The 13637-nt window shown below is 34.6% G+C and overlaps 1 protein-coding gene across 1 annotated transcript in view; it reads left to right on the forward strand.

Annotated features, from left to right (window-relative positions):
• Positions 1 to 13637, forward strand: part of EML4 (EMAP like 4) — a 95331-nt gene that overhangs the window by 20212 nt on the left and 61482 nt on the right. Inside the window, exons 3-7 of the mRNA XM_082643186.1 lie at positions 6597 to 6726; positions 9741 to 9914; positions 11778 to 11906; positions 12368 to 12393; positions 12594 to 12626. Of these exons, the coding sequence (XP_082499312.1) occupies positions 6597 to 6726; positions 9741 to 9914; positions 11778 to 11906; positions 12368 to 12393; positions 12594 to 12626 (492 nt within the window). The remainder of the gene's footprint in view (positions 1 to 6596; positions 6727 to 9740; positions 9915 to 11777; positions 11907 to 12367; positions 12394 to 12593; positions 12627 to 13637) is intronic.

Below are 13637 nucleotides of genomic sequence, written 5' to 3' on the forward strand. Positions count from 1 at the left end.
TACTGCTAGAAGGGAGAATAGAGAAACTGAACATAGTCCGGAAGAGATATTTGAGGCAGTAGTGGCGAAGATGCATTCATTTAGTCATTTAGATATTGATTAAGTGCTTTCTAGGATTCAAGCACAGTGCTAAGCATGGGGATATATGCAAGGATCACAAAACAGGTAAGGTTTCCAGATAGATTACAGATAATTATGAACGGCTAAGTCAAAATGGATTGTAGACCTCAATGTGAGGACTAAAACCATTAAAAATTGCACTTCCCTGGTGGTGCAGTGGTTAAGAATCCATCTGCCACTGCAGGGGACATGGATTTGATCCCTGGTCCGGGAAGATCCCACATGCTGCGGAGCAACTAAGCCCATGCACCACAACTACTGAGCCTGCGCTCTGGAGTCCGCGAGCCACAACTACTGAGCCTGCCTGCCACAACTATTGAAGCCCGCATGCCTAGAGCCTGTGCTCCGCAACAAGAGAAGCCACCACACTGAGAAGCCCACGCACCGCAACAAAGAGTAGCCCCCGCTCATTGCAGCTAGAGAAAGCACGCGCGCAGCAACGAAGACCCAACACAGCCAAGAATAAATAAATTTATTTTTTAAAAAGCATTAAAAATGCTGTAAGAAAATACATATAGGAGAAAATCTTAGTGTCCTTGAGTTTGACAAAGATGTCTTAAATAGGACACAAACAAATACAAATAATAAGAGAAAAATCAATTAACTAAACCTGATCAAAATCTTAAAATCTATTCTTCCAAAGATTATCTTGAAAATAAAAGGGCAAGCTATATAATGGTAGACAGTATTTGCCAAACATATATTTGTCAAAGGAGTTTAACTAGAATATATTAAAAAGTCTTAAAACTCAGTTATTAAGAAGACAGCCCATTTGGGAATTCCCTGGTGGTCCAGAGGTTGGGACTCAGTGCTTTCACTGCAGGGGCCTGGGTTCGATCCCTGGTTGGGGAACTAAGATCCTGCAAGCCATGCAGTGCAGCTAAAAAAATTAAAAAAAAAAAAAAAAGAAGAAGGAGACAACCCATTTTAAAAAAGGCAAAAGATTTGAATAGACAATTCACCAAAAAATATATTTGTGGAAGTCAAATAAGTACATTAAAAGATATTTAACACCTTTAGAATTAAGATAATGCAAATTGGGGACTTCTCTGGTAGCACAGTGGTTAAGAATCTGCCTGCCAATGCAGGGGACACAGGTTCGATCCCTGGTCCAGGAAGATCCCACATGACATGGAACAGCTAAGCCCATGCACCACAACTACTGAAGCCACCGCAATGAGAAGCCCGTGCACCACAATAAAGTGTAGCCCCTGCTTGCTGCGACTAGAGAAAGCCTGCACGCAGCCACCAAGACCCAATGCAGCCATAAGTAAACAAAGGCAAATATATCTATCTCTATATATACTGTATTATTCCATTTATATAAAATTTTAGAAAATGCAAATTATAGTGATAGGAAGTAGATCAGTGGTTGCCTGGGGACAAGAGTGAGGGAGGGAGAGATGGATTACAGAGGGGCTCAAGGAAACTTTAGAGACTTATGGCCATGTTCACTATCCTGATTGTGGTGATTGTTTCACAGGCATATATGTATGTCAAAGCTTAGTAAATTGTACACTTTATATATGTACAACTTATTGTATGTCGGTTTTATCTCAGAACTGGGCGGAATATTTTTTTAAAGAGTTACAGATGTAACAGAGGACTTAGTCACCCACTGAATGTTGGCAGTAAGGAAATGGAGGAATCAAAACTGATTTCTTGTTTTCTGGTTCGTACAGTGAATGGGTGGTAATGTCTTTCACCATGAATAAAGTATATCACAGAGTACCAGTTTTTGTTTTGTTTGGTGGGAGGAGGGACACATACATTCATGGGGAGATGTTCAATAGCAGTTAGATACAAAAAATTATGAGAAGGGTATGATGGTAACAAGATAACTGAAGAGTCAGGATACAAAATCTGCGCAAGAATAGAGTATCCAGCAAATGAGAGAAGAAATGGTTAGAACTAAGAAGAAATTCAGGCAAGGGTAATGTCCTAGAAACTAAGGACATTGTCCTTACCTAAATACTGTCCTTGCCTGAATAGTCAGCAATATTAGATGCTGAAGAAGAGTTGAGCAAGATAAGGACTGAAAAATACCCATTGAATTTAGTGGAAGAAAAGTCATTGGTGATCTTGGCAAGAAAACTTTCTATGAAGTGGTTAGATGATAACCAGATTGCAGAAGGTTGAGGTACAGATAGGAAAGTGTAGACCACTGACGCTTTTCCAAATACTGTATTAGACTTGGAATGGGGGTGGGTGGGTGCATATGTCAGGGGTGGGGTGATTAAGGGAAATACAAAATCGAGGAGTTACTTTGAGTGTACAGTCACCATTAGTATCCACAGGGGATTGGTTCCAGGACCCCTGAGGGCAGATGCTCAAAATCCTAGGATGCTCAAGTCCCTGATATAAAATGGCATAGTGTAGTTGGCCCACGACTTGAGCATCTGTGGATTTTGGTATCCATGTTGGAGGGAGGTGTCCTGGAACCAATCCCCCATGGATGCCCAGGGACAACGGTATGTATTTATAAATTATACATATATACAGAATTATGTATATATATGCTGAACAATGCCAATAACTTGCTGGTGTTTAGCAAATAGAATACCTACAGGTTATTAAATTCTAAATGAGTTACAGAGGACTTATTACTCCTCATGCAAATTGTGACCATAATCAGAATATTTAGAAACTGAAGAGAGTATCCCATTTATACTAACTGGGAGAATGTGTTTGTTTTTCTGTTGGAGACAATTGCTAGCTTGGTGTGCATGGAATACAAGCTCTTCTTTCTCCTTGAAGTAAAATAACATGAAGTAACTTTTCTGTATTTACATATTTGTTTATAAGAGAGGATCTAAAATAATTTAAAACAGAAAATTCAGAAGTAACTGTTGATCTACAGCCTATCTCACTGCTACACTCCAGTTCTTCAGAAAGAGAACATTAAAGCATAATTCATTCCTGAAAGGTTTACATCATGTGTGTATGTTCGGGGGGGTGTCTGATAAAGAAAGTAAAATATAATAAAATTATTTATACTTCTGTCTGTGGTGTAGCTCCAAAATTTCTTCAATGTTGTTTTTAATTTTGTTTTCTTTCACAAGTGCCTATACAGTCAACCAAGTTCAATGAGAATTCAGTTTAGGCTAAAGATTTGTCGTTTTCAACATACAGTAATAATTTTCAATCATATATTATGTTTTGAGACGTACCTTTTTATTCACATCAGCATCTTCATTTTTCTATTTTTCCATTTATTTTACATAATAAAGATAATAAAATAACTAGATAATTGCACAAACATTTCAATTTTTTTAATTGTTACTACTCTATAGGGTAAACTTTGTAACTGGCTCAGTAGTTGGAAACCTTTATATTGAATAATAATAAAGGAAGCCATTATATATAGGCCTTGAAATGGCCAAGACATCAAAAGATACCTCGTCTTTTTTGAGTAAGTGTTTAGGATGAGCCTAGAATAGAGAATAGAGAGCCTGAGACTGATCAGAACTGTGAGGCATAGCACTGCCATCTAATCCTGTGAAGAGGAATGGTAGTTTCACAGGATACCTTGAAAGCATTTGAAGACTTCAACAGTAAACTGTAGGACTTAGAAAGTGGTGATATGTTGCCTTTTTTTTTTTTTTTTTTTTTTTGCGGTACGCGGGCCTCTCACTGTTGTGGCCTCTCCCGTTGCGGAGCACAGGCTCCGGACGCGCAGACCCAGCGGCCATGGCTCACAGGCCCAGCCGCTCCACGGCATGTGGGATCTTCCCGGACCGGGGCACGAACCCGTGTCCCCTGCATCGGCAGGCGGACTCTCAGCCACTGCGCCACCAGGGAGGCCCCAGTTTTTGTTCTTAACATTTTTTATTGTGGTAAAATATACAGAACATAAAATTTACCCCTTTAACCATTTTTAGGTGTACAGTTCAGTGGCATTAAACATATTCTCATTGTTGTGCAACCACCGCCACCATCCATCTCTAGAACTCTTTCATGTTTCCAAACTGAAAGTGTGTATCCATCCACTCCTCTCCCTTGCACCACCCCCCTGACCCCTGCCCCTAGCAACTGCCATTCTGTTTTCTGTTTGTATGAATTTGACTACTCCAGGTACCTTATATAATTGAAATCATACAATATTTGCCCTTCTCATCTGGCTTATTTCACTTAGAATAATGTCTTCAAGGTTCATCCGTGTTGTAGCATGTTTCACAATTTCATTCCTTTTTTAAGCTGAATAATATTCCATTGTATATATGTACCATTCGTTTGTCAATGGACATTTGGGTGGTTTCCACCTTTTGGCTATCGTGAATAATGCTGCTATGAATATGGGTATACAGATATCTGCTTGACTCCTTGCTTTCCATTTTTTGGGTTGTATATACCTAGAATTGGAATTGCCAGATCAAATGGTACCTCCATGTTTAATTTTTTGAGAAACAGCGAATACTGTTTTCTACACCATGTGTACCATTTTACATTCCTACCAGGAATACACAAGGATTCCAATTTCTTCACATCCCTGCTAACACTTGTTATTTTTGTTTGTTTTTTTATTGGAGTATAGTTGCTTTACAATGTTGTGTTAGTTTCTGCTGTACAATGAAATGAATCAGCTATATATATACATATATCGCCTCTCTGTTGGACCTCCCTCCCACCCCCTCCACCCATCCCACCCATGTAGGTCCTCACAGAGCACCAAGCTGAGCTCCCTGTGCTATATGTTTGTTTTTATAATAGCCATTCTAATGGATATAATTGGTCTCTTTTTTTGAGATGAAGTTTGGAACATTGAAAGAGAGCATGGGAAGTGGATTTTAGATTATATATGTTTTTAATATAGTGGCTGATGGGTTTCTTGTGTAACAAAAAGTGTTTAAAATTATATTTCAGAAATCAGCTGTTGATACAGCAAAAGCAGTGCTCAGTGGAAGATGTATAGCTGTAAATGCCTGCATTAAAAAAGAAGAAGGATCTCCAATCAATAGCCTAACTTTAATCTTAAGGAAATAGGGAAAAAAAGGAAAGCCAAAGCTAGCAATAAAGACCTGGGTAGTGGTGGTGGTTGCCTAACATTGTGAATATACTAAATGCCACAAAGTTGCACATTTTTAAGTGGTTAATGAAAATGGTAAATTTTATGAGTATTTTACCAGAGTAAAAAGAAAGAGTCAGTATAACAAGAAGTCACCTATTTGGCAGACTAGATCTAATGACCAGTGATATTAGCCTAATTTAGGGGTTATTGTACCTTATTATATGTGAAAACTTTCCTAGGAAGTTTGAAAAATAAATACAGTAGGTCTCTTCCTTCCTCTCTTCTGATTCATTCTGTCTGAGGAAGGGTCTAGGACTCTCAATATTAAGGAAGCACTTTAGATGATTGTGATATAAGTGGCTCCCAACAGCATATTATTGTCAGAAATGCAGCGCTATGCTGTCATACATGTAACATTCTAGGGTGCGAAATATTTTAGGCTCTATACATAAATATGTTTGCTTTCTGTGCTTTTATGAAGTGAAGCAAACAAAGAAACATGAAAGCCAGATATAAAAGTTAGGTTTTCTTGTGTGCATGTGAGAAAACTGAGTCCAAAAATTCAAAATTATTCTTTATTCCCAAATTTTTAGATAAACTTGCCCCTTAGTAGATGTGGCTGTTTTATCTTGTGACTGTGAGTCTCCCTGACCATAGCAGCATATCCATCACATGCATTATTGGAATACTGGAATAAATGTTCCAAACCTTCTGTATAAATTAAGATAACAGGTTATTTTACATAATTATGCTTTATTTATAGGAAACAATATTCTAAGATTCAACATTTATGATTTCTAGGATTTCTAATTAATTAAATTTCAACAGAACCTGAGCTATTTCTGAAAATTGTTGGTATGTGGGGAGTTGTGGTTTACTTGAGGCATAGCTTTGAATCATGCACTTTAAAGCTGCTCTGTGTGAATAGCAAACCGTTTAGCTAGAGAATGACTCTAGTTGCAATTTAGCAATTTAATTTAGCATGGCTTTTCTATAGATCTATTTCGATGAGATTAAATCTTCAGACAGTAACATTGTATGCTGCATGATGGATTCCTCTGAGACCTCCAGATCTTATTCATTTCCTTTTGAACTATAGACCATACTGGAGATGTAGCTAATTAAAGTTGGGTGTACAAGTCAGCAAAGTTAATTGTTCTATAGAGGAAATAAGTATTTCATTGTCTTTTTATTTACTTTTTCCAAATAAGTTATAACTTTATATATACTGTATAGAATTGTGTCAGTTTACAAATGTTTATCTTTATGTGCTCATTCCTTTCTTATCTATATACTCAATAAACACTTACTGAAAAATAATAATATTGTATGCTGCATATGGGGGGCACAGTCTGCTTACTAGCAGACTTAGTGGACTTAAACACTATTGGACTTAATTTTTTAAGCTCCAATCTTGGAGGAATATTTTGACGTTTGATTTTTAAAGTTTTTTCTTAACCATATCTAGGCCAGCCAGGCATTCGAGAAGCTATTTCCATGTCCTGTATAACCAATGGGAGTGGTGCAAACAGAAAACCAAGTCACACCAGCTCTGTTTCAATTGCAAGAAAAGAAACTCTTTCATCTGCTGCTAAAAGGTATGCATTTGTAAAAAACAAAAAGCTAACATTGCAAAATTGAATGTGATAACTCAGTCTACTTTTGAAAAGAATGTGAAATAGAGCTGTATGGAATTCAGGTGAGCATGTCCTTTAAATTCTTTTTCTCTGAATGCAGAGCTATCCAGCCTGTACTTGCTGAGTTTACATTCATCACACCTATGGAGTAGTGTGTGAGGAAGCTTTTGGTTCTTACTAAAGACAGCAAGCAGTTTCATTTCCTGGTTTGGTTTTGTTTCTTTTTAATTGTTTCTTTTTAATAGGCATTAAAAAGATGCAGTAAGATGCAATAAACATCACTATATTTAATGTAATTATATAAGTGAATTTTCCACGGCAAGTGATACATTTGATATAGCATTTTTAAAGGAGTAGAATCTTCAGTATATATGTATATTAGTGGGAGGTTAAATGCTATAACTTTTATTTTTTAATCATGGCTATAAAATTGAGGCTTAATTCAAAATGTTATATTACTGTGTTGTGTGTTTGTGTGTGTATGTTAGGGGTGGTGGGCAGGAGGGTAGTGGAAATGTTGTAATATAAAAGTTTTGGTGGACTACGTTCTCTATGTTCTTTTTATCAATTAATTAATTCAGTGTATTCCAATAAAATTGCTTACTGGCTTTTTCTGCTTTTGTGTAATACCCAGCAAATTATTCCATATAGAGTTTGGAGAGACCATAAGAGATCAGCCACATAATCTTATAGCTGTTTTCTTCAAAGAATGATTGAAGAAAAACTTTCAGTAATAGAATAATATTTAAAATGTGCTAGTGGAAAATGGTTGCCTCAATAAACTAATGCCAGTGACTGAACTATTTAACAGCGTGTATTTACAGATGTTAACCAGACATTTGACTACAGGAACGGTGAAGAAATGACAAGATATTTAGGCCTTTTAAAAATCCTCTTCTAGAATTCAGTCATTAAAGTCATTGTTGTTACAGAATATAGACTTTCTCCTCCAAAACCTGCCAAAATTTATTACCTTTGCTGCAGTTTCAGGAGAAAAGGACAAATTATGGAAAAACTAATATGTAGTAGAAATTTTGAATACAATTTTTAATAATAAACTTCCTTGTGTCCAGTAATTGTTTGGATTCTTTCTTACATAGCTGTAGTTATGTGCAGTGGTCAGTATTATGTACAGTAGTGACTCAGCAATCTAAAACCAGATTAAGTTTGTTAATTTATGATGCAGGGGCTTTGTGTTTTTCTTCTAAATAACCCAGAAGAAAAATCTACTGGGCCCACATAGGACTACTGGCCTAATACTATGCATTCAGGATAGTTTGAAGACTAACAAGAAAGAAGTAATTTCTAACTCAGTTTTAAGTTGCAAAGTTAATCTGATATTTTTGAAGTAGAACTGTATTTCTCAGCACATAATTAAAAAACTGAATATGAACAAGATAGTCAAAAGTCAGTCTGGAGTCAGAAGGTATCAGAATGAATCAGATTAAGAAATGTTACTATCAAAATTATATTTTTAACATTATTCACTATTATCATGTGATTAAATTGTATGTACTACTTATATTTGTTTAGAATGTTCTTAAACATACTTCTTTGTAGCTTATGTACCTTACGGTCAAATTAAAAAATGTCCTTTGGTTAGGAAGTGTAGGGACTTCCCTGGTGGCACAGTGGTTAAGACTCTGCATTTCCAGTGCAGTTCCCTGGTCAGGGAACTAGATCCCACATGCATGGCGCAACTAAGGGTTCGCATGCCAAAACTAAGGGTTTGCATGCCACAACTAAGGGTTCGCATGCAACAACAAGGAGCCCGCGAGCCGCAACTAAGGAGCCTGTCAGCCACAATTAAGACCTGGCGCAACCAAATTTAAAAAAAAGAAAAAGAAGAAGTGTAGATAGTTGAATACCTTTTCAACCCTGGAATCGTTGATTCCATCTGCTTTGTAATACTGTCATAAGTGTTTGTGCAATATAAGGATTCTTATCCAGTGTGATCAGGAGTAGGAGATGCTTCATTAATCAAGAGTCAAAGTGTGGAATCATAAGAATTTATACATATATATCTTAAATATTTTAACCTAAAATATGTTCACATATGTTCATTTGTCAATTTTTTAATGAAAGGCTGAGTCTCCCCCTTCTTTCTTTCTAAGTATGCATCACTGATTAGATTGCTTGTTGACTATCTTGCATAAAATACACCCATAAATCATTTTTTATCATTTTTAGTTTCATTCTTTAAGACAGAGTAAGAAATTTGAAACTTGCAAAACAATATGAATTAGAACCCATCTGTTTCTATGATTTTTTTTCATAATCTTTTATAATTGTGTCACCTACACAATTTAACAGCAGTTTTTTTAGTAGAATCCATTTTTATGGAGTCTTTCCAAAGCATTCAGCTTAGTTTACATAGAAATTATCATTCTCTTTCCTATGTACATTTTGTCCATTTTCTTTGTATTTTATTAACTTAATCATTAAAATAACAAGTACAACTGGCATAAACAGGTTCGGGGGAGAAAACACAGTTGACTCTTGGTAAGTGTGAAACTCAGCTGGTGGAAGCAGAAGTATACAGAAGAAACAGGAGTTAAAGAATAACCTACAAAACATGAACATTTAGTGTTCCTTGGGCATCAGTATGCTTTACAGAGGTAAAGTGTCACTAATGCTCTGATTTGGGTAAATTGAAGTCAGTTAAGAGAGCTTCTAACGTCCTTCCAAATTTGCCAAGATGGCAAAATGCATTAGAGGCCAATTTGGTCCAAAGGGGCAATCTTCCTAGGATTTGTTGCCTTAGAATTATAATAAATTCTTTGCTGACGATTTTAATCTTTACTGAAGATTTTTTTTTAAAGAAATATTTTCATTATTGAATGAAAGCAGTATAAATTGTATTAGCTGTATGAGTTAGGATTTTGAATTATATAATAGTAACCTTTTCCATCGTTTGATATATCTTTTTTATTTGTTTAAATATGTGTTGTTCCATGTTATACTTTATTTTACAGTGGTACAGAAAAAAAGAAAGAAAAACCACAAGGACAGAGAGAAAAAAAAGAGGACTCTCACTCTAATGATCAAAGTCCACAAATTCGAGCATCACCTTCTCCCCAGCCCTCTTCACAGCCTCTCCAAATACACAGACAAACTCAAGAAAGCAAGAATTCTACTCCCACCAAAAGGTTTTAACTGACCCCAAGTACAGAGCTAGGGAATGGTTGTAACGATACCTAAATTCTGTGACTTGAGAAAAAAATTGGCTATCCATGGATTCCAAGAGAAAAGCCTGATGGCTTTTTTCCCCCTACTTCTTTGTTGCTGTAATCTGTATTTTAACACATTGGGGAATGAAATTTTGAGGTCATATTTATCAGTTAAAACTGGAGGAAAAAGATTAAGTTATAAACAATTTGATGAAAGGAAGGCAAAAGTAACCTACTCTAAAACCAAAACAACATTTTTATAGTAAAATTATAGAATATTTTAAAATTTATAGATAACTGTGCATAAATTTATAGCCATGGATAGAAAATTGCTGTATGTTGTTATTCTCACCATATTTTGGCATCATTACAACCTTCAGCTTGCAAGGGCCCTTCTCAACAAATGGCTCTTCATTGTGACTGCATCTCAGTTTCAGTTTTGGGTTTTGGGAGGATAAGTTCTTGCTTGAGTAGAGAATTGAATTCATTTCACCTAATCTTTTCTATGCTAAAGGCTTGCTTGAGGGCTTCTCTCTGTGTCTATAATAATTAATATTTTAAAGTTATGAGAAGGGGAGAAGGGAGAAACATTCTAACAATGTGTGTGAGCCTAAATTGGGGATCTAAACCTGCATGCTGGGAGTTCAACACTACAGCTGCCTTGTAATCAAATATTTAGACCAACTTAATGAAATTTGCCTGCTTTAGGGATGTTGATTCAAGCTTTATGATTAGGTATAGATGTATTTTATCATCATACTTCCTCTTGGAAATCTTAGGAAAATATAAACCATTCCCAGAACTGGCTAGGATTTTAATAAAAATAAATGACATCCATTCCTAAAAGATTTATAATATATTTTTATTTGATTAGCTTAATATTTTGCCTCAAATCTCTAATGGAAATTTGGGAAAACACAACACCCTTCACTTGATTGATGCATGTTTAACATTTTAAAAATGCTTTGTGTGTCTCATGCAGATTCTTATGCTATCTAAATGGTTTGTAATTCTTTTGCCTGGTCTGATGTGGAGTTTTTCTTGGATATAGCTTATTAATGTTTTGCAACTTTGGATTGTATGTGGTTAAAGGTGGCTTTTTTTTATAATCAATCTCTTTAAGGTTCTGATTTGACTTGGCATCTTCTTTGTCCCAGATCTTTTTTTCAGCTTCTTAAGGTCTCTTGGAAATGTGCTTGCCATTCTCAATTGCTCTTTGGATATACTATTACAAGAAGTATTGAAGGCTGGATGAGTTGTAGGACAGTTAGCAGTACAGCCAAAAAATCATTTATAAGTTAAAAAATTTCAGTTATGAATATGTGGGAGCAGTTTTGATAATCTAACGTTCTTGTGTTAAATTGTTCTTACTTCATGGATAAAATTGACTCTAAAAGATATAAACAAGAGTTTTACTTTTAGTAAATTATTTAGAAACTGTCATTTGTACCATGTATAATTTAATTACATGAGGACATAAAAAATGAAAATAGCAGCCTTGTAATGATTTTGAATAAGTTTAGGTTTTTTAACAAATTCGTGCAATTTCATAAATTCTGAGAGATACTAATTATTCAGATTTAAGCAAATGGGTTTTTTTTTTTAGATCAAGTAATATTTGTTCTGGTGAATCTTCTGAATAATAGTGAAAATTAAAAAAGACTTGGTAATTGCCTTGTTTAACTCCTTGACTCATCCAGGCACAGAAACTTTCAACTAATCCTTCCTTCTCTTTTCTGGATTAGCTTTAAGAAAATGTTCATTACTGCTTTTATGTTCTAGTCAAACTGTCAATTGCTACTCTTAGAATTATTTTCTAAGAAACTAATATGTTTCTTCCAGCATAAAAAGACCACCAACAGCTGAAAAGTCACATAATTCATGGGAAAATTCAGACGATAGCCGTAATAAATTACTGAGGGCAGTTTCAACATCAAAATTAATATCAAAAGTTATAAAAAATGCAGACAAGTAAGTATTATACTTTAAGTTATATCTGAAAATTATTCTTTGACTGTGACATTTGCTTGTACAATTATATGCCACGTTTGAATCATTTCTAAAAATCTGTATCTTTTTTTCTTCTAAGTGCATTTTTCCTTTTGTGTCTTTAAAAAAGGCTGTCTTCCTGTTAATGCTTCTGAACTTATAATAAATTTCAATAATCTTGTAAAATTTAAGTATTTTTCATAAATTCTTTCTATGCTTTTATTGTTTAAGTGATCCTAATGGAATATTCCTTCTTTTATGCAACAGTATATTAGTAGTTTAGACCAGTAAGAAACTTAAAAAAATACTGGTGCCTGAATTTCACATCTGGAGATTTATCTGGGGTGTGGCCTAGACATTGAATCTTTTGCAATTTCTTCAGGTGATTATAATGGTCGGCCAAATAAAATTATAAAATAAATGTCTTTGAATTCCTTTTGTAGGCATAAAGATGTCATCATCAACCAAGGTAAGTTAAAAGTCCTTTTTAAAAAATGTTTATCTTTTCTACATCAGTTAAATTTTTTCTTTTGATAAGAATATTGACTTACTTTCATTCAGTGTACTTTATTTATTAGCTTACAGTGATAAAAAAGAAGTGTGTTGTTATAGTCATTTAAGAAAATATCTAATTTTTATTGTAAGATATGTCATTTTTGTCTCAACCAGCAAAAATGTCAACCCGTGAAAAAAACAGCCAAGGTAAGAATAAGCTACACAGTTGGTCGCCTTCTTAGTTAATTTCTTCCTGGATCTCTTATTTGGCTTTTCATTTTTTATACTACCTGACTTTCCTCTTAATAAAGGAAATACAGTAATTTGAACTAGTGAATCCAACCACTTTTCTATTTCTCTGAGCTCTGAAGATTCAAGGTCAACAGTAGGAATAAAGGTATCATTACAAAGAGGTATAATGCCAAGGGGAATTTCCCCCTTTTTTAAAAAAATAAAAGTTGTACTTAGAAAAGCCATTTAAAAGATTGATAAATTTTAACTCAATTTCCTGTCTTGCCAACTTCATTGCAAATAATCACTCATTTCTTGAAGCTAAGACTTAAGATACAATAAGTCTAGCAAATCCATTTCCTCTTAAATTTTTCTTTTATATTAATTGTAATTTCTGGCTACTTGCTGTTGTTGGCTTGTTCTGACCCAAAAAAGGAAAGAAGACTTTCTGTAAATGTGTATTTAATTTAATTGCAAAGTAGGTAAGATTTATACATCAGTTTTACATTCTCCTTCAATTGCCTGCAAATTTAATTGAAGCATGCTGTTCTAAATAAAAGCATGTCCTTCCCGTGCATGCTTTTTACAGCTCATTTCTATGTGTCATAGTTATCTTTATTTTCTGGGTTATTTATTATATTAACCATATACAAGGTGGTTAAAATTTTTGTTAGAGATTTAACTTGATTTCTGTAGATTTTCACTTTTGATTCTGTTAAGAAAAGTATTTGCAATCTTCTTTGGATCATTTGTTTTTACATAGCAATTCTAAATAAAGCTGATTTTTGCTGCTGTTCTCCTTCAGTTAGGTCTTACTTACTCCCTCTTTTATAATTTATAGTTAAGTATAGATTAAGTAATAGTTGAAATACCTTAAGGACAAATGAAATTTTATTTACAAAGACAATTCTTATTATGTGTCAAAACATTTTAAAAAGAGAGAGATAGTGATACATAGTGGCAAGAGCAGTGAATGGAGAGTCTCTG

The sequence above is a fragment of the Mesoplodon mirus genome (genome assembly GCF_964341445.2).
Source record: "Mesoplodon mirus genome assembly, chromosome: 14".
Lineage (NCBI taxonomy): Eukaryota > Metazoa > Chordata > Mammalia > Artiodactyla > Ziphiidae > Mesoplodon > Mesoplodon mirus.